The sequence below is a fragment of the Lactuca sativa genome, chromosome 5 (assembly GCF_002870075.4).
Source record: "Lactuca sativa cultivar Salinas chromosome 5, Lsat_Salinas_v11, whole genome shotgun sequence".
NCBI lineage: Eukaryota > Viridiplantae > Streptophyta > Magnoliopsida > Asterales > Asteraceae > Lactuca > Lactuca sativa.
In genome coordinates, this window is record NC_056627.2 from 310323095 (window position 1) to 310345908 (window position 22814).

Here is a 22814-nt window from a genome sequence, read left to right on the forward strand (position 1 = left end):
ACAACTTCCACGTTCCTCAACTTCAGAAGTGTGTGGCTAATGAATCAACGGTCGTTCCTTTGGAGGATATTTAGGTTGTTGATCTCTTGAATTATGTGGAGAGACCAATGGCGATTTATGATTGGAAGATCAAGGCCTTGTGCAACAAAGTGGTGTATTTGGTCAAGGTTCAATGGCAGGATCGAAAAGGTTCCGAATGAACTTGGGAACCCGAGATAGAGATGCGAGAGAATTAACCTAAGTTGTTCACGGGAGCGGACTTGGAGGATGAAGTCTTGGTCAAGTGGGGAGAATTATAACATCTCGATTTCCATGTATTTACCTTTTACCGCCTTGGTATGAGAATTATTTGAAAATTGGACCATAATGGAATTATTGTAATTTTGGGGGCTACTTGAGTATGAAGGGCGTACATCTAGTAAGTTAGGCGTACTTGATCAGGAGCCGAACCCAAATTTTTAGGGTTTGGACCTTATTTAAACATCCTTGTATCCCAAGACTTATTTCTTTCATCAGCCTCTAACCCCATATCGACCCCCTTTGCAAACCCTAATCCATTTGAGAGCATTTTGAGCCATTAGTGTGTGTTTTCATGATCTTGAAGGAGGAAAAAAAGAAGAGAAGTGTAACATCCATAAAATTTCATAAAAATTTAAGCTTTTCAAACCAACCAAAAATCATAATTGTTTACATTCTAGTTTTCAAAACATGTTTGACATCAGAGTTTTTCCCAAAATCACAAAACATAACATGAGGAGGTGCATGATCAAGCCTTTGCCTTCCCATGATCATCTGAGGTACCTGAAATGTAACCCAAAACTATAAGCCCAAAGCTTAGTGATTTCCCCCAAAGTACCAACACAACAAATAACACACATATAATAACAACATATTATGGGACGTCCAATCAACCATTGGGTTGGAATACCCCATGTCCCTCAACCATCAGGTTGGAATGCCAACATACTATGGGTCCAATCAACCATCAGGTTGGAATACCCCAGACCCCTCAACCATCGGGTTGGAATGCCAACATACTATGGGTCCAATCATCCTTGGGATAGAATACCCTAGGACCTCAACCACCGGGTTGGAATGCCCCGACAATGAAGCCTCAACCACCGACCAAACATGTGCACATAATACAGATAAGCATACCATTAACCAGCCAGCAAACAAATAAACAAATCTTACAAATCACTAGGCATAACATCATCCTATCTACCAGGATACCGAACTAACAGATCGCTATAGCATAACATCATCCCATCAACTAAGATACCGATCTAACAAATCTCAACAATACAAAAACAAGCATAACAGGATATCAATCCAAGGGGGCGACATTGGTGCCTTCGACCCGCAAGTACAGTGAGGAAAACTCACCTCACAAGTTGAACTGAACTGGTAAGGACCGACTTCGAATGAGTGTGGGTTGAATCCAATACTCAGAACTTATGAGCACTCATGAGTGTTGTAGCACCACTTTGTCCAACATCTTAGACCTCTACAAGCCAACCCATGACAGTCTTGATTCATATCTATTTCCGACATATGACCGACTGTGGATGGTTTGAATAACTCAGTCATTCGGGAAGAATGACCTAGTTTATTCTGGAAGTCAAAACATGCAAAATGAAACACAAGAATAATTGAATCTAGTACGGTATCAAACCTATGAATATAAATAGAACACTTTTTATTTATCACCATACTGATTACTCATTATTCATTGTTTCGGTTTTATCAACTTAATACTCGAATTAAAAAACACTAGTTGTCCCATGCTCCAAGGATGTACAATATGTTTTTCTAAAAAATAGCTTTGCCATACATTAAGTATGCACTCTATGTTTGTCTATGATCCTTACTTTGTGAAATAAACCAATTGAACATAATTTCAATGATTCTAATTTCACACTCCCAAATCCTTATTGAAAATGTAAGAATTCCAAATTCCTATCATTTATCGAAATCTGTTAGATTTTAAAGTTATATGCATTGATCCTCTTGTAATGATTATGCACAAAGTCACAAAGACTTCTCAAAAGACATTACAGAGTATTCCAATGGAGATCAATTCCATGGGAAACATCCTTCTTCAATTAAGTTTTCTAATCTTACATAGATTTAATAACTTCCATCTATGAAACATTCCCATTTTGACTATCACTTCTGAACAAGAGTTGCCTCTTTTCAGAATATGTCAATATGGTCCTTCCAAAAATTAACATTATACTTCCAACTCTCCATGAGCAACCAATCTTTGGTAAACCTTAGATTGTCCTCGACAATTGCTTAATCATTTTAGTCATATCCAATTCTAGACTTTTTCCCTTCTTAATGCCCCAGACATTTGGAAAATTTTAGAAAGGATGAATATTATAGCACATGAAATCGATCCTGTACCCAAAGCAAATGGGCCACAATTCATGATGTCTCACATAAAGACATGATTCTAGACCAGTCTTTTGCTACAATATTTTTTTATTTTCCATGTTCTCAAAATTTGACTATGAAGAGGAATGCCATAATCATAATCGAATTTTAAGAACGCAATATATAGAATTTTCTTAAGTTGAACCAAACCAACATAAAATTCATATATATATATATATATATATATATATATATATATATATATATATATATATATATATATTCTTGACTAAAGATGATTAAAATCTCAATCTAAGCTTTTAGAATTGAAATGAAGTATAATTTCCTCTCCCTTAATTATAGCAAAACAACTTTTTCAACCCCTCCAACTCCATGAATTGAAACTTTTTTTTTCTATAATTAACATTTCTAACATGCGACCTTTATCATAATTATCATGCTCCCACTAACATGATGATTATTAGCATAACACTTATGCTCCCACTAGCTTTGACATGTACTCAGAAATCAGCTGGACTTTTAGAAGTCAATACTTTACTGACTTTCTTACCAAAGTTCAAATTTCTAAGACGAGATTGCCTTGATAAGACTTTATCAAAATCATACACCTCATCTTAGATAGCTCACAGGTGTATCTAAACAATTTTAGAACTATGAAAAGGGATGTCGTAATCATAGTCTTAGTTGTTTAGATGTTTGCTATCTGCTTCAAATCTACTTGGTGGAAGTGTTTCCTCACCATCATTTTCATGAATCGAAAAGAAACCTTATGACCCTTAGATTTTACGGTGTGTGTGTGTTCTTATCCATGTGAATTTGTCAAAACCATAATCACAAGACACATTTAATGACAAATCCAAACGCATATGGATTGAACTTGTGCAATCTTAACTTCTTGCCACCTGGTAGCACAAGGGCTTGCCATTGCTTCCAAGTTGTTATGCAACCAATTGAGAACTCTAAGAACTCATATGCAAAACCAAATTTCATTGGAATGGCCACAGAAGTAGATATATGTCAACACGATAGGTTATAAACCTCATGTCGTGTGCTAGCGATAAACTTACATGTTTTTATTCTTGATTATCCTTTCAGTATCTTTAAGGCTCCCACTATCCTCTTAACATATAAGACTATCTTGCTAAATATTCAAGAGATAGTTTGGATTCTTTATCAAGACAAACACTTCACACAATTGGTCTCTGTTTTATCCAAAACATCACAACTTACCAATTTCAAATGTACAAGAGTAGGATACTTTTACTCTTACATTTGACTAGTGTTAAGAAACCTTCCTTTAAGATATGTCACTCAAGTTACAATCTTGGAGTATGACTCTAAGAATTGTTTTTGGAATGAGGTATGAATCATCTTCTTGATTTGACCACTTGAACAATTCATAGCTCATCTTCTTAGCTATCTGAATGCACTTAGAGGATGAATTGTGATAAGGTCTCTTAATCATTAAGATGATCATATAACATGATACTAAAGTACTCTCCCGTCTTTTCAGATTTGAGAAACATTTATCCTTTTTCCTAATTTGATTCTTCTCATTCGTTCTACCATACATCGAAAATTTTCCAATGTATCAGAATTACACTTAAACTTGTAAGTGTAAATCATGACGAATAGTCTTATAGATCCTTTGTGGTGGGCTTGATCAGTGCACAAGAATGTGTACTCGATCCCTTAGTCCTTTACTTGATTCACTTAAACATGTGAACAAGGAGTTAGTCTTAATTTTCCAAAGATGAAAATTCTCATTCATCATACAACTTGCATGATTCCCAGTTTCTATCTAACTAAAACTTGGGTGATGAGAATCTTTCCTTGTTTGGTAAATTTAGACACTACCACAAATGAAAGAATCAAATCCACTTTCCAATATTTCTATCAATGGAATCATATAAAAAACAATTTTTCACAAATGCCATTGTAAGGATACTTAGAATAAATAAAACCAAAAATTTTATTTTAAAACATTGCGGAAAAGTTATCCTTACAATGCAAAATCATATGAAAAACTTGTTATCTATTCCTAAGTATATTACATAACTCCTAAGTAACAGCTCAAAATTCTGATCACCGAAACATGCGATCGAAATCCATCTTCGCGATCAGAATCAACATATACTTCCTTCTTCACTTTTTCTTTGATTCTTAAAACATCAATATGTGACCCAGTCAAATCATGTAATAAGAATCTCAGAATAGAAACTTAACAGAGTTTGATAGTGGACTTTACCTGAAGATCTTTTAGGTAAATTTGGCAGCTTCGTAACCAATTCCCCTTACCATGTACCATTGTCAATGTCCATGGAAGTTGAGCAAGTTGATCTTCTAATCAAATTTGCTTTAATAGTCCTCTTAATCATTGTTGATTTAGAAGCACCAAGCAAATAGATAAGATCATTAAGGGTCATGTCATAGTCTGTTCCATAGTAGTCCCAAAGGAACTCACTATGTGACATAGAAAGTGATTGAACATCCAACTTTCTCAATACTTTGACACCCAACTCTCTCGGCTTGTCAATATGTGACTTTATCTCCAAGATGTGAGCACACATAGACATTGCTTGCCAATAGGGCTTGAGTGACCTTGAACTTGTGGGTTAGGGAGAATAATTGGAGGAGGTGGAGGAAGTGAAGTTCCAAGAGATTTGGGAGGATCATAGATGTTTGAACCAGACATCTTTTGGGAGAAATTCAAGATAGTTGATCTAAAGTCCCTAATATAACACCCAATATGAAATATTAAGGCTAGGACCCAACAAACTATTTTATAACTTGGAAGAGGGATGTCGTAATCCAAGCTATAAAATAATTGAAGGTAGGTGAATGACGATTCACCAATTTCCACCAAGATAAACGAAATGTATTATTAGGTTTTAATTGGTTTTGAAACTCCTAGATTCTTTTGAGATTCATTGAACTTTTCAATGGCATGTTTCAATCTCGAGTGTGCCCTTTAGGTTTTGGGAAGCCAAGGATCACAAAACAAGGTGTGAATAACCATGCAAATATACTTGGTACCCTTAATATTTACCCCTCAATCGATGTGCCGGTTAACCAAACACGCTCCATCAATACTATGATAAATATTAAGTTACCCTTTGCCTACCTTGTTAAATCAAGCTAGTGTGTCGGTTAACCACACACGCTCCACTAACCGACTTAAGCAAAGTGCAAAGTGTAATTTCATGCGTTAGCACCAAATTCACATTTTCCTAAGTAACTAAGATTGGGTATTAATAAGAGTTTAGTTACTTAGTATTTATCATTAATACTTTTAATGAAGGGAGAATTATAGTCCTTGTCCTACCCGTTCGGCTAACGACCCTCCACCAGTCAAGGAAGCGGTGGGTGAGAGTGGACACCCATTAAACTGCCAATTTTATAGGCAGTAACCTTATACCCCCCCCCCCCCCCTTATAGACCGGCTTCATGAATGAGACCTAGTAATGGTAAGACGACTTGCTCTTATACATATATATAAATATTATTAACTTATAATATTATAAAGTATAAGGGTTAAATTTTAACTTTTAAAATTTTAAGGGCTTAACTTGGAATTAAAGTATTAATGGGAAAACTTTACAAATTCCAAAACTTGAGAGAAAGTTTTTGAAACTATTCAAAACTTCTCATTTCATAACTTATGAGTTTAACGGTTCATTAAAATGAAGACTCTTCATTTTTTATGTAACCTCTTATTCTTTAATAACACTTTTAAAGAAGTGACTCTTAAACATCCATAACTTGAGGATAAGTTATGGAGTCATAATACTATTTAATGAAAAAGACTCTTCATTTTTTATGTAACCTATGACACTTTTACGAGTTTTAAGATTCATAAATGTGACCTTTTATGTAACTTGAGGACAAGTTACAAAAACACATTTTATGAACTACCTCTAGATTAATTAGGATTGAAAACAACTAAAACACAATTTTTTTTCATTAATCTAAACTAACTCATAAATCAAGAAAACATAAAATTTTTGGTAATCCATACCTTATAGAGTTAAATGCTTGTTTTATGAAGAAACTTTTCATGTTCTATAACTTAAGAATAAGTTATGGAATTCTTTTAAAACATTAACACCAAATTTTGTAATTCCATAAAAACTTTGAATCAATTTCTTTTAAAACATTTTCATATCCATAACTTATGGAGGTTTCAAAAAAAAGAGAACTCTTTAGATCAAACTTTTAAAACTAATAAAATAATCATATCATTTTATCTTTTACTAAATTTGACCTAATTCAACTCAGATAGCAAATGATTCAAATTTTACAAATAATTAGTTTTTCACAAAAACAAGTAATTATCTTAAAATTTGACAAACATCATGTTTTTTTTCAACTTTGAAAATAAAATATTTTGTCACAACTAGAAATGTTTGGTGCCTTGTAACTACAACACTTATGTCAACTATGAATCAAAACATGAAAGCATGCATGATGATTACTCTATGACAACAAAATTTCAATCAAACACTTCATACATGCACTACAAATAGTCAACAAATAATTGGAAACCCTAGAAGTCCTTGTTTAAGTCCATTTTGGACTAGGACTTCCTTATTAGGCCCAATGGACCAATAAGCTTCCAATTGGAATATCATGGGCTTAGAGCTCTTAAATGGGCTCTAATTGGACCCACTTTCATTTATTTTAATATCTTGGGCCATATTGAGCCTAGAATGAAATAAAATATTTAAATGGACCATATTGGGCCATAATTAACCTAATTTAGCCCTAATAGGTTATAAAAATCATATTTATATTTATTTGGGCCAAACATCACATAACATAACCATGAAATAGGCTTAAGCATACAAGGCCCAATCCTTTTCTTTTTTTCTCTCCATTCTCGGCCCAAGCCCAACCAAAGAAGGAGAGTTGACTTTCCTATGCCACCTCACATTTATCCATAGGATTCCCATGCACCATCTTATGTTTTCATGCAAATCAACTCAAAAACCTCTCTTTTCTCCCCTCTCTCTTGCTCTCGGCCGAACACAACACACACACACTCACAAAAATTCACTCCATTCTCTCTGAGTCTTCAAGAACATCTTCTCACTTCTTCTTCAAAACTTTCGAGATCTAGAAGGCTTTCAAGGATATTCTCCACAAAAACTCATCATCTAAGGTAAGATATTGCTTAGATCTATAATCTAGCTACTTCTTTTCATCAAAAATCATCCCTTAATCCATTCAAGTCCATGATCTTGCATCTTAGAACCCACTAAGTTTGAGATCCATCCAAGGAACTTGCTAGGGCCGAAAATAGCACCAAACTTCTCCAAATCTTCTTCAAAACTGATCCACAACTCAAGGTGCGTTTCATACCCCCTTCTTTTTGGTTTTTATGAGTTTTTATGGGGGAGAATACAAGTAAATGTGTAGATCTATGTGTAAATGTATGCTATGTGTGATTTGATGCATGTATGTGTGTGATATCATGTGTTTGTGATGAATATGTTATCCAAAAAGTGTGTAAAAACCGAGATCTAAAACATGAGGAAGGAAATAAACATAACTTAAACTATTTTACACTAATCAAGTCAAGAAAAATAGTTTATATGGTTAGGATGAACATACTTGAACATAAAACCCATTTTTGGGCTTAAATTGTCAAAAATACAAAACTTAGGGTCCAAACCGACAAATTATAATTTCTGGAGGGTCAAAAGGGTCCAAACAGTTTCTATAATAATTTTTTTGAACAACAACATTTTTGAGGGACTTAAAATGTAAATTTTGAACTTAATGGGCTAAATTTGGGCTTTTCGGCCCAATAAGCCTCAAAATGCGAGATTTCTAAGTTTGAGGGGCTGAAAATGCAATTTTCTATAAAACATGGGATTTTAAGTGTATTAAAGCTATTTCACAGGTCAAAAATGCTTTTCAAATTCAAAAAGGATAAAAAAAATGTAAAAATTTTCTATTTTGGGCCAAAACTGTAAAAGTTGCGAAATTGGGGTTTTTAACCGAGAATAACATCATTCTGGAAGGACTAAAGCTGTTTACAAAATAAATTTGGGCTAAAAATGTCTTTTCAACAAGTTTATGATACAAAAGTGTCAAAATAATGTTTTAAGGACTAAAATGAAATTCTTTTATATAAAGGACTAAAAGTGCTATTTTTATAAAAGAAAGGTTGTGAAAAGGTAATAATCTTACTTTTAAAACAAATTAATTCATTAATACAAAACACAAGATCCACGATTACCGACGAAACGTAAAAACAAATACACTCTCAATAACCAATATCGTTACAAAACGAATTGATTCGGTCTCGAATCAATAACAAAACAAAAATCAATAAACCAAAGTATTTCAATAAACACGCGATAACTATGAGGAGTCAACATTCAAACTTTGGGCTTGAAAGTTTCAAATCGTGCTTGTTGGGCCTTGCTAGCCCAATAACATGATCTTTGGGCTCGAAGGGAACGCGCTTACATGTTAATGGGCCTCCTATGACCCAATTTCATGTAAAAGGACTTTCAATAGTTCTATTGTGCTATTGGGCCCTAATGGTCCTTTAGTACTGCTAGTGAGGTCAAGAAGTCAAATGCGAGTTGGGCCAAGTGCCTTTCGCATTCCCGATAGCCTTGAATAACTTATGGAAATAAAGGGGGCTTCCCTCCTTTCTCCTCGGTTGACCGGCTTATGAGAATTCGAGTAATCAGATTTGTGGCATTAATCAAGAGAAGTCAGGGTGGTTGGATTATGTGAGTAGTATGGACGACGCCTTAAGGATCGTTCGTAATATGTAGTTATAAACTAGTCATTTTCATTAATGCGTGATTGTAACAACTCACAAACCTTAATTAATCCAATGTCACCTGGGTAATCAAAAACAATCGTCGTATCGGTATAACAATAAACAAGTCATGTAATTTACGTATTGGGAAAACATCGGGTTTTCCCGGGAAGTTCAACATTTTCACCTATGTGATGTATACAAAGTTCAACAATTATACATGTTTTCAAAATCGACAAGCATATTTACGGATCTTCACACTTTTTATAAACAAATATTCTTTTTCAGAAAATATCGGATTTTCTGGGTTTTTCAAACTTCACAAAAATCATTTTTCCATAACATTACTTATGAACTCACCAACATTTCATATGTTGACGTTTCTCAAAATAACTTGTATTCTCAGGTAACAGGTAAGCCGAAGAATAAGTACCAAGTTATGTCATGGTGTTTTGCTTAGATTACCTATCGAACAGTTTATGTTATGAAATTGTAATGACTAAAACAATGTAATAGATGTAAACAATATCAGTTGTATTATTTCAATGCATGGTGATGAATGATGTTATGATTCATGTGTAATCATTGTGATGGTATTCAATTTAAGTCACAAGAGCCATCGGACGTTTCCGCCGTTCGGTTCAGGGGTGTGACATATTTGCATCAATATAATAGAAAACACCCATGGCTCTGATACCACTGTTGGGTTTTTGAGCATTCTAACACTCCTAAGTGTACATGCAACCCTAAATACTTTGGATCTATGTTTTCTCTATTATACATGCAAATATGAATATTCCAAGGTATTACCTTATCTAGCATACAATCTTTTGATACTTGGAGAATATAACAAGTTAGAATACATACCTTGTTGATGTAGCTTGTCTTCATAAAGCTTGAGTGCCTAGTGCCCCAAGTGTGACACCTCAAAAGGTTCACACAACACCATGAACACTTGCAATAACCTTGAGAATAAGGATAATTTAGTTCTCTCTAGTGAAATCGGCCTTGCCCTTTTGTGTACACACACTAGTGCCCATTTCACCAACCAAGGATATCTTTATATAGTGTGGAGATTAGGGTTAAACCCATGACCCTTTATTTCATATGATCCATGGGTTAAACACTCCATGGACTATCCATGAAAGCTTAGCCCAACCTAAATAAACTTGGCCCATACTATATATATAAGATTCCATATTTAATTAGTTCCTTTTGATCACTAAATTAATTCTTGATCACTACTAATTAAATAATATGATTATATATTAATATATTAGAACTTATAATATATTAATATAAATCACAAGTATTCTTTTTCCTCATCTTGTCTATCCAATTGTCCCGATGTCATGCAACCCAAATGGACCATGCCGAGTCGGTTCAAGTCTTACCAATTATAGTTATGGACTTAGACATTAATCCAACAACAATATGTCAACGTATAACAGATAATATCGTTAACAGATAAATAGGCATATCACAGGTAGTCCTACATATCTACCAAACTAGCATAGCAAGACTAGTATGCATAACTATAACATACTCAACATATTAGCATTATCAGGTTCTCAAACCAATAGGCCGGCCTTGGTGCCTTCGATCCGAAAGTATAGTGAGGAAGACTCACCTCACAAGTAGCTGAAGTGATAAGATCTAACTCCAAATCTCAGCTCCTAACTCAAAGCCTACAACCATCATGACCAACCCATCAAAACCTCAAGATACCTAAAACGCCCTTAAAAGTCAAACTCGGTCAACCATGGTCAAATTCAAAGTCAATAGTAAAGGTCAACAGTACATGCTGACCCAACTCGTCGAGTTCCTTCAGTACTTAGAGAAACGTGGAAAACCCGAGCCAACTCGTCGAGTTATCAGGACAACTCGTCGAGTTCCTATAGTATCCAGAAAAGCGGGAAAACTCGAGCCAACTCGTCGGGTTGTTAGGACAAGTCTTCGAGTTTTCCCTGCTTGACTCATTCAGTCCTTTTTCATCCCTTCTAACGCTCAAGAATGTAGATATGGAACCCAAGAGATGAAAAACCACGTAAAGTTGCAAACTTTACGTCAATGCATAACACAAAGAGGCTAAAACACTAAAAGAAGGTCTATTAAGGGACTTAGAACATGAAGGAAGCCTATATCTAGATAAAGCTTGAAACTTTAAGGCCAATGAGGCCACAAGACATCCAGTCTGAAGTTATAACTTCATGACATGCTCAAGCCAAGAACAAACCCAAAAATGAGCTAATATGACAATAAACATTCAAGGAATGAGATCTAAGCTATAGATAAGCAAGGTGTCAAATTTATACCTCCAAATGACTGCAACACGAGAGAAGATCTTGGATCTATAGCCTCTTTTCCACACAGACCACTTCAACCTTCAAGCTTCTTCAAAAGAACACCAAGAAAACACTCTTCAAGCTCTCACACATACAAATATGGAAGAGAAATCACGAGACTAGGGTTTCTGGACAGGGAAGATGGGTAAGAAGGCCACCCAAAGGGTATAAGGCCTTTAAATAGGGTGTAACACCCTAAAAATTAGGGTTTCTTAATCAGCCACCGACTCATTGAGTTTTCCTCACCAACTCGTCGAGTTGGTCCAAAAGGATCCGTAGCCAAAAACTTCCAACACGTCGATTTGAGTCCATCAACTCGACGAGTTCCAAGGGGAAATTGCATTTTTTATTGAAAATTCTCATACCTAGGAATCGGGATGTTACAGGGTAGGACCAGAGTCGATGGATGTCGGGGTGCTCTTGAAACAGGAAAACCGATTGGTTGTTTCAAGTTTTTATTTTGCTACATTATGGAAACTTGAAACATGTAACAAATATGTTTTATTATTTTCATAAATTGTTTTTTTTCCTACTAGAGTGTAACAGTTATTGAAGGTAAATGCAGAAGTATGTCCACGAAAACACATTTTCAGCCTATGAAAAAGCAATAGAAAATGGTTGAGGTTTGTGTCACTTCACAAATATGTTATACATTTGATTCTTCTATATTTGTTTATAGTAAGATCATTATTATTTTTGTAGATAATGGAATATGCCTATCTTTTAGAGCAAGTAGGTGTAAATATGTGGAATTAAGGACCAATACATACAATTAGCAAAAAAAAAAAGGTTATCAACATTAGTGTGATTTATTCTTAATAATTTTATGGATGATACTTAAAAAAAGATTTTTAAACATCAAAATAGTAAAAGTATGTTGTTATTTCCAAAAAATTTCTCATTGCGGCAAATCTCCACACTCTATTATGGTATGATGCCCAATAAATAAAGAAAACTGTCACTTCAAGATATAGTGCTTTTCCTTGCTCTTTTCCTTTGCATCGAAGCTAAAACCCCGATTCCAAGAAATTGATTTCATCTAATTGATTATCCAAATAAGTGATGAGGCTCTGATCTATTAATTACCTAATCACAGTTAAATGCATGATCAATGTAATTTGCACCATACTAACTATATCCTGAACTTGATTGACATATGGTTTGTTAGTTGCATGGAAAATATTATGTTAAGCAGTTAGAACTTATCACCCAGGTAACATTTACTGATATGCCCTTTTTTATATTTTGTTGATTTTTAGTTATTACTTTGCAAATAATTTACTACTGATGTTGACAAACAGATGCGGATGGATGGTTATCAAACCACATTCCAAGAAACTTTCTCAGGTGATTATCACCCAACAATGTCATTTTTGAAATGAATGAAATCCCACAAAGATCATAAGAATAACATCCAGACTACAAAACCGATGACCTCTCCACTGAAGATAATATAGCTTTCATGATAGGATCTATCCACAAAAGGAATGCAAACTATAAGTGTGTGATAAAAAATGAACCTGTCGACTAGAATACAAGTTTAATGTAATCAGTTCCATGTAACTTAATAAAATCTTCCCGTTGTGTTGTTTTCTTTGGCGTATCTAACCCCACAAGGCGGGGATTCTTCCATAGTTTATTATTAATCAACAACTTAGTTACCTATTGTATTATTACTTTCTACCCTTATCCTAAAATGACCATATGGGGAGATATTATATCATCAAGAGTCCAAGACAACCAATTTTTTCATGACCTTAAAAAAATAGCCACCGTTCCTGTGAACATATATCAACACGAACACGCTCGATAAAAATCACCTTTAATAAATTTCCGTAGGTGTAATTTATTCTTCGCCAATGAATATTTTTTTATGATAGATTCAAGTTCATTACCTTAATAAAGCTCGATAATGGTTCGTGACACACATTTTAACTTCCTTGCCAATATTAACGTTTTACTTGTTAGAGACACAATGACCAACGCACGCATGAATAAAATGTATTTTCACATAACAAGTTAAACATATCGGGTTGTGATCAATCCGTTTTCATAGAAGTTCATTAACATTTAGAAATTAATTTACCATTGGTGGCTACATAATTAAAGAAACAAAATACAAAGAAAAGGTAAACAAAGAAAATTCAAATAAAACATCAAAATTAAAGGGAATTTGCTTCATCTTTCGTGCATCAAACCCGTCCCTTGTCAAGCATGATGATCGTGCTTGTGAGCTGAACCGTGTCCATGCCCATAGATGAATCTTGCTGCACCCTCTGTGTACACATGTGTTTCATCATCCAATCTACAAATATACAAGAACATATGATATCTGTGTAATTGAATTAAAAAACTGACCACAATTTTTTTTTAAAAGAAAAGAAAACTCTATAGCTCTTACGATTTTCGAACTGCTTTGCTCAAGGTAGAAGCTGACACAAATGTTTTGCCATCAAGATATCTATTCTCGCCGTTGATCCTTTGCTTCATTCTCAAATCCAGTTCATCTGGACTCAGTGTTATCGGGTAATCTGATGCCTGTGGTCAAGTTTAATAGAAACATCATTAACTTATATGACAGAAAGATTACTACAAAGAAATTTAGCGAAAAATAGAAGCATATATATAGTAAAATTACCATGACCCATCCCCAAATGTCAGCATAGGAAGGAATGTGAGCTGAGTATGGCACCACATCTGTTCACCATTTGTGCCAAATTAATAAAATATAAAGAAGAAATATGATCTTTAAAATAAAGTTAAAGCAATATTAATTGTCATACATCAAAACTTACATTTAAAAACCTGCTTTAGAGTGTTGAAAATACAAGAGAAAACTTCTGTGTGGCTAAATACACCAGCTGGTCCAGCCTACACAAAATGTTAGATTATTATTTTAATAATCCTTCTTGTAATTATATTTAAATCCTTCAATAAATTTACCTGTGTGACAAAAATGCCACCCTCCGTGAGTCGTGGTTTAACAGTGAGTTCATAGAAGGTCTTGGTGTAGAGTTGGTAACATGGGCCTCCTTCAAGGGGATCTGCCAAGTCTCCTATGATCACATCATATTTATCGTCTCTCTTTTCAAGTTCCACCCTACAAAGTAATTAAAACATAAATCCTCAATCGTATTATAAATGATAAAAGGTTTATATATACGGGCTTTTTATGGGATTAATTAAACAAACGTATTCAACCTAGCGTCATTGATAATGAGCTCGAGTCTTGGATCACCGAAAGCTTCAGTGTTTACTGCCAAATAAGACTTGCAAAACTCCACCACTTCCTGCTCATATGGTAATTAAGAGTTTTCGTTTTGAGTGCGTATATATATACATAATAAATGTGGTTAATTAATTTTACATAATCTTGTTAGAAAGAGCAAAAGATGGAAACGAAGGGATGTCACCTCATCAATGTCACACATGACAACTTTGTTCACAGTCTTGTGTCTAAGTAGTTCCCTTGCAGTTGAACCCTCACCTCCACCCATAACAAATATGGTCTTCGGACTAGACAAATTATTCGATCAAATTACATATGATGATATAAAGTAACTTAATTTAAAAAAAAAAAAATCTGAATATATATATGATTCCTATATAGAACTGGATAGAGAGTTGTACTTGGGGTGATGTAGAAGTGGTGGATGAACAAGAGATTCATGGTAGATGAACTCATCGATCTCTGCACTTTGCAACTTTCCATCGATTACGAGAGCCTGAGAAAATTAAATATATTTACTTGTTATATATATCGAAGAAGATTCTGTGTTTGGATTTGATGAAAAAAGAAATAAATAAAAGTAAAAGTGGAGTATATATACTAAGTACCTTCCCGAAGGGTTTAGTGTCCAAAAGTTGAATGTCCTGGAACTGAGTGGCTCCTGTGTGTAGTATACTGCATAAGAATATCAAAAAGCAAAGTTAAACTCTAGCTAGAGACTTTCTTCCAAATATTAAAATGAAGTTGAGCACCCATAAACGTATAAGCTTTTTTATATAGTATTATATTATTTGACCAAAGAAAAAAAAATAAAAAATCATAGGGGCCTGGGACAAGAATCTTGTATGCCACTAATCTTTGTCTAGCTTTAACACATACAAAACCTTTTAGCAAAAAGGCCGAATAGAAACATGTTTAAGGTTTAGAAGTTTATAAATTAAATCAAACTGTTTAAAAAAAGAGCAAATGAAGATGGTATTGATAAAAAAGTAGAATTAATAAAAAGATTAAGTAAAGAAACCTGTTGAGAGCAAAACACCATCTCAAGTTCTCTTCGATCTCTTCTTCATACCAGCAGCTTTTCCTTTGAGAATAGACATTAGTACCATTAGCATTTGAGCAAGAAATATCACCCATTTTCTTGAATTGTTATTAGAAAGGAATTGAAGAAGGGGATGTGGTGTGTTAGTTCTGAAGATGGAGGCTTGGATTTATATAACAAGTTAAAGTGGGCGCAGTTGAGTTCAAATGAGGAGTGGTGGAGTGGTGGTGATGCTGATGATATAAGTTGTTTGAAAGTGAAGGCAAAATCCTCATTGATTTCCCCAAAACCATCATAAACTGGGATTTCGGAGCTTGATTTCCCCGCGTGCCTTCCTCCCTACTTTATTTATTTATTACACATAAATCCAACTTCAAATTCTCCAAAATATATATATATATATATATATATATATATATATATATATATATATATATATATATATATATATATATATATAATAATTTTGTTAACAATTATTAATTTATTACAACATATCATATAATCATATAATATCATATCATCATACTATATATAAAGAAGATATTTTTTGTATCAATATATTAATTTGAAACTTCCAAACCCTTTAATTTTTAACTTAATATAATTAATCTATTAATTTATAATATGATATTAAATGAAAAATATTATCTTATTTTTGATAGACATTTAGGAGATGTTTGGCTTATCTTTTTGAGAGCCAAAAGTCATTTTGTCAAAAGTTACAAAAAAAACAGTATTTTCTGATTTTTCCAAAAAGTCGTTTTTTCTTATATAAAAAATCAAAATCAAAATCAAAATGTAGCTTTTAAAATGGTTTTACCAAACATCTTTTGCATTCTATCTTTTCTAAAAAGAACTTTTAGCTCTTCAAAAGATTAGTCAAACACCTCCTTAGAATGATTACTTATTTGTTAATTTAAGTATTATGTTAAAACCAAAATATAAATCAAAATGAACTTAAAAACATATCATCTCATATTATACATAATGTGACTTTTTTCTATTACCATATTAATTTAAAACTTCTATGATCTTTTAACTTTCAACTTAATATAATTAATCTATTAATTTAAAATATGATATTAAATACAAAATGTTATATTATTTTTGGTAGATTTTTAGAATGATTATTACAATACATTTATTTGTTAAATCAAATATTATGTTAAATCCAAAGCAAAATATAAAATAAACTTAAAAACATATTTATATACTATTTTTTATCATAGTTAAAAGGTTTAAATACTATAATGTAGAACAATATGTCAAAGTACATAAACGATATTAAAAACTATTTTATATTATAATTATTTTTTTTCCAAATAATTGGTTTCTAATAATTAACAAAAAATAAAATGACATTGTGTTAACTTAAAAATAATGGTTTATATATCAATTAACCATCATGATCAAAATTTAAAAAAAATAAAAATAAATAGATAAATAATTTCTAAATTAATCAATCATAACTTTAAATTGAAATACTAAATCAAAAACAATGTTTAGTTTTATTTAAATGTAAACCACAGTTAAATGTTATTAAATGATATAATTATGATATATGTATACTTTATAATATCGTTCAAAATAATTACAAATTTATATATCGACACGGTGTAAGAGTTATTATTTTATAGTTATTATTTTCAATATGTATATGCAAACTATTTAAATATATAGTTTTATTTTGCGCAACGCGCAAATGTTCACCTAGTTTATGATACAATATCTACAACTTTTTACAATTTTATCATAATATTATTATTATTATTATTATTATTATTATTATTATTATGCATATGGGATGAAACGTTAATTTAACTTAATGTTAACTCTTATTCCCTCTACTTGTGATGCATTATTAATTTGTATAAACGCAGATTACAAAAGGACAACATAATAATAATTATAGACTTTGTTAATCAAATAAAAATTCATATAAAACTATATAATATTGCACTGTAAATGAGACATTTTTCTATCACCATATTATTTTGAAAGTAGCTTAACTTTCAATTTTTCAACTTAATATAATTAATCTGTTATTTTAAAATATGATACTAAAAGCAAAATATTATCTTATTATTGGTATATTTTTAAAATGATTATTATAATACATTTATTTGTTAATTTGAATATTATGTTAAAACCAAATATAAAATATACTTAAAAACATATTATATCATGATACTATACTATAAAGAAAATATTTTTTCTATCACTGTATTAATTTAAAACTTCCATAACCTTTTAGTTTTCAACTTAATATAGCTAATCTATTAATATAAAATATGATATTAAATGCAATTTATTATTGGTAAACTTCTAAAATGATTATTACACTTATTTGTTATTTTGAATATTATGTTAAATCCAAAACATAAATCATCATATCATATTATATTATATTATATTATAAATGAGACATTTTTTCTATCCTTATATTAGTTTGAAACTTACACGTCCTTTTAGTTTTCAAATTAAACATTTAATCTATTAATTTAAAATATGATATTAAATGTAAAATACTATCTTATTACGGTAAACTTTTAAAATGATTATTACACTTATTTTTTTAATTTGAATATTATGTTAAATACAAATTATAAATTAAAATAAAAAATAAAGTTAAAAACATATTCATATACTACTTTTCAAAGTAGTTAAAAAGGTTTAAATATTAGACAAAACTTCATAAATGATTCCTGTAGTTTCATAAAATTTGAAGTTTCATTCCTAACTTTAAAAAAAAAATAAAAAAAATAAAAAAAAAAAACTCACAGATGGTCCATTTGATCGTTAAGTGAATAACATTTCTGTCATTTCACTACTTCAGGGACCATTTATGAAGTTTTGTCTTATTTAAATAAATAAAATACAACTATTTAATAAAAGGGTCTCTCTCTCTCTCTCTCTCTCTCTCTCTCTCTCTCTCTCTCTCTCTCTCTCTCTCTCTCTCTCTCTCTCTCTCTCTCTCTCTCTCTCTCTCAAAAAATCGCCCAATACATCTTCCCCAACCCATCTTCTTCCCTCCATGTTTTCTACCTCAACTTTGTCCAGATTACACACTACAAATATATTCTCTCTAACTTTGTCCAGACAAGTAGTATGATTATAGTGAAAATCATTATTTTAGAAAAAAAAAAAAAGCAATAAAGAATAAATTATGTGTAGCTTTCCTGGTTATGAATGGAAACAAAAAAAAAAAAAAGGAACCATTGTGAATGCTCAGGACACATTGTATATCAATCTAACTTGAATTCCATAGATACAAATAGAAATTTCGCAAAACTAAGCGGAAATTTGAATCAAAGTTCTAATCCCAATTCTTAACTTCTATGGCATAATACTGAAATTAACGAAATGAGGTTCAATTCCTTTACCAATTAATAGTTTTAAACACTAATTTAATTAAATGTCCATGACAATTAAAGTTACCTTCAAGAACAGAACCAAACACGATATTTCTACCATCAAGATCAGGGCAAGAACCAAGGGCCAGTCGTGATCTTGAATTCGACATTATGATAATTCGGATCGAGTTTAATACCGTCATCATCATCATATTCCGATAAGAATAACGATAAAAGTCACCCTTCGTATGCCCTAATTGGAAAGCCATAGGGTCGATACTCTCTTTATTTCTAACAAAACCTACTCGCGACTTTACTTCTCCTTTATCACTCCGTCCTTGATATCCCGCCATAAAAAACCAACCAAGAAAGATCTTATGAATTAACGTTTCTTTGTAGTAACCGGTGCACATGGATTTGAAATTGGAAACGGTGATGGGGACGAGGTTGTCGTAGAAGCCAAGGATGATGCAGCCGATGGGTTCGATATCAGTACAGAGGGCGAGATCTGATCCTAGGGTTCGGGTTTAGAAGTAGCTAGGGTCAGATACTTAAGTCCATGAATACACAGTCAATAATGGTGGTGTCAAGTTGTTTTTTTGTGGTGGTGAGGCTATAGAGAGGGAGAAGGAAAGAGTGGTGGTGGTGGTAAAGAAGAAGAGAAGAGAGCGGCGATGATGGTGGAGTTTGGAGAGAGGAGCGAAAGGAGGAGGATTAGAAGGGAGTGTGGCGGAGGTAGTAGTGGTTGTGGTTGAACAACCCATGGTGACGACGTATTTATTGAGAGAGAGAGAGAGAGAGAGAGAGAGAGAGAGACTTTTTTAAATAGTTATATTTTTTATTTTTTTTAATAAGGCAAAACTTCATAAATGGTCCATAGGTAGTGAAATGACGGAAATGTCCTTCACTTAACGGACAAATACTGACGGAGTGAGCCACAAGGACTAAGTATTAAAAGTTTTGAAACCATAGGGACCATCTGTGAGGTTTTTTAAAGTTATGGATGAAACTTTAGATTTCGTGAAACCATAGGGACCATTTATGAAAGTTTTTCGAAATATTATAATATAGAAAGTACAAGTCAAATTAAATAAATAATAATAAAAAGTATTTTATATTATAATTAATATTTTTCCAAATAAGTGATTTCTAATAATTAACAAAAAAATGACATTGTGTTAACTAAAAATCGATTTTATATATCAATTAACCATCATAATCGAAATTTAAAAAAAAAATACATAATTATTTTCTAAATTATTTATTAATCATAAATTTAAATTGAAATATTAAATTGAAAACCATGTTTTGTTTTATTTAAGTGATGGTAGATGTTATTGAATGATATAATTATGATAAATGTGTATTTTATAATATCGTTCAAAATAATTAGAAATTTATATACCAAACATAGTGTAAGCATTATTCTATTATAGTTATTATTTTCAATATGTATATACAAAAAAAAAATTAACTATATATTTTTATTTTTGCGCAACACACGAATATACGTCTAATTTATTATATAAGAGTCTACAACTTTTTGTGATTTTATTGTTACTGTTACTTGTTACTATTATGGTTACCGTTATCGTTATTGTTACTGTTATTATTATTATTCACATGAGATAAGACATTAATTTAATTGAATGGTAACTCTTATTCCCTCTATAGCTGATGCATTATTGATGTGTATAAATGTCATGTAAAACTTTCGAAAACATAATAGTAGTTATAGCCTTTGTTAAACAAATAAAATTTCATTTGCAACAATATAAATGACATAAAAGCACGTATATTTGGTAGAAATGTCCGGATTTACCTTTTTGTGTATTTTAGATTCGCTAAAGTCAAATGTTTGCAAAGAAAAAAAAAACCATTTTAACCCTTTTGCGTATTTCTGGTTTATTCGCGTCCTTTTGTTTGGCAAAAATGTTCGTTTTATTTTTTTGCTTGGTTCATTAAAACCTTTTAAGTTTAGCGGAAATGTTCAATTTTACCGGTTAAATCTGGACAAAAAAAAATAATAAAAAAAATAAAAAATAGTGCAAATATATGCCTTTAATGAAGCTGCGAAAAGGTAATTTTGTACATTTCTCCAAAACTTAAGAAACCGTTATATCAATTGCCATATTTTTTTATAAAATTTTAGCCACTCATGTCTTATTAAATATACTTGGGCACAATATATAACACGTAACCAAGTTAAGCCTTAGGCCATCTGCAATGTTTGTCACAAACAACGCAACTACGAAGACTATCACGAAGCACGAACTGGTGGTGGTGTACCAGTGACCAACACGACCGAAGAGATAGGAAAAAGAAGAGGGTCGGCTAAAAGAAGCAATGTATGTGGTCCTCCGTCTTCCCCACCACGAATCACCATGACCACGAAAGTTTTGAATGATATGCACGTACAATGTTCGTGGTCACGTAGACCACGAACCCCTTCGTTGCCGGTATACCATACTACCTTAGGGGGAGGGCACACCACAAAGTGCGGTTTGTGTCACGTGGCAATCTAAGCCTACGATAACACCACACAATGGCCATTCGATTTTGCAAGGACACATACTCAAGAAACATATACACCACATTCTCTCTTTTCTCTTTTATTCCCTTTAGTGGTCAATTTAATAAAAAAAAAAAATTAAGTATTTTACCATTCTATAAATTTAATCATTTTTTAACCTTTAATCGTAATCTTCTATAATTTTTCTCGTGCTATTACTTTCTTATCAAAATGGATTCCAACAACCGCACTCCAATATTTTGTCAAAAAAAATCTCGTACTACTAGTTCAAGTACAAAATACAAATAGTTTTCCTTTTGAAAAGGTTGTTAATGGCTTACCAACCCCAATTTAGACGTCCCTATTCATTCACTCCTCCAATTTTAATTTCAAAATGTCAAACAATACTATCATATGCTTACCCCAACCATTACCCTGAATATGTTCATGAACTTCTCTGACTTTTCTCAAATATATTCCGCAAACCCAACTACCTCCCTCGCTAGAAGTTGAGTTCAAACCGAACCTAAGCCCCACCCAAAGGCAAAAGGAAAAAAGCAGCTCCACAAATGTGGACTCCGGGGGAAGAATTAGTGTTGGTCTGTTTGTGGATCGAGACATATCCGAGGATGCGCAAACTAAAAATGTGCAAGCTACTAATTATTTTGGGTATGCATGACTGAACGCTTTTATTTAGAAATGAGTTGTGGTGACTACCGTTCAAAACTCCTATTGACAACAAAGTTTCGAGAGATGAACATTTCAATTACAAAGTTAAACGAGTTATACAATAACCAAAAAAACTCAAAAGAATCCATGAATATTTAAAAATTGAAATTTTGAAATTTTGTAAATTTGGGTGTAGTATTTGAAAATTTAAAATTTTGAATTTAAAAAAAAAAAATATATTCCCTCTTAGGAGCGCTAAGGACCGCTAAACCCGAGTTTGACTGATATTGACAAATTTCCGCCAAACACTCATAATCGTAATGAGTTGCAGACCGTCTAGCGCTGCCTAGGCCGTTATTTACAACACACATACACACACACACACAGATATATATATATATATATATATATATATATATATATATATATATATATATATATATATATATATATATATATATATATATATATATATATATA

The 22814-nt window shown here is 32.2% G+C and overlaps 1 protein-coding gene and 1 pseudogene across 1 annotated transcript; both read right to left on the bottom strand.

The window, feature by feature from the left end:
• Positions 1-13559: 13559 nt before the first annotated feature.
• Positions 13560-16128, bottom strand: LOC111890805 (thermospermine synthase ACAULIS5). Its single transcript, XM_023886890.3, has 10 exons — positions 15777-16128; positions 15364-15430; positions 15157-15251; positions 14940-15042; positions 14728-14816; positions 14470-14626; positions 14322-14397; positions 14165-14223; positions 13928-14064; positions 13560-13831 (listed from the first exon to the last, which is right to left on the bottom strand). Exons 1-10 carry the CDS (start codon positions 15890-15892, stop codon positions 13735-13737), a joined length of 996 nt encoding a protein of 331 aa, XP_023742658.1. The 5' UTR covers positions 15893-16128; the 3' UTR covers positions 13560-13734.
• A 3008-nt stretch (positions 16129-19136) lies between these two features.
• On the bottom strand, positions 19137-19917 carry LOC111890740 (peptidyl-prolyl cis-trans isomerase CYP28, chloroplastic-like; annotated as a pseudogene).
• Between the last annotated feature and the right edge of the window lie 2897 nt (positions 19918-22814).

What these genes read in the sequence shown, in the direction of transcription:
- LOC111890805 (XM_023886890.3), bottom strand. Translation starts at nt 15,892, where the DNA reads ATGGGTGATATTTCTTGCTCAAATGCTAATGGTACTAATGTCTATTCT. An exon ending in TCTAAAGCAGGTTTTTAAAT is followed by an intron (nt 14,224 to 14,321) that starts GTAAGTTTTGAT and finishes AATGGTGAACAG; the next exon opens with ATGTGGTGCCATACTCAGCT. An exon ending in AGCAAAGCAGTTCGAAAATC is followed by an intron (nt 13,832 to 13,927) that starts GTAAGAGCTATA and finishes GTATATTTGTAG; the next exon opens with ATTGGATGATGAAACACATG.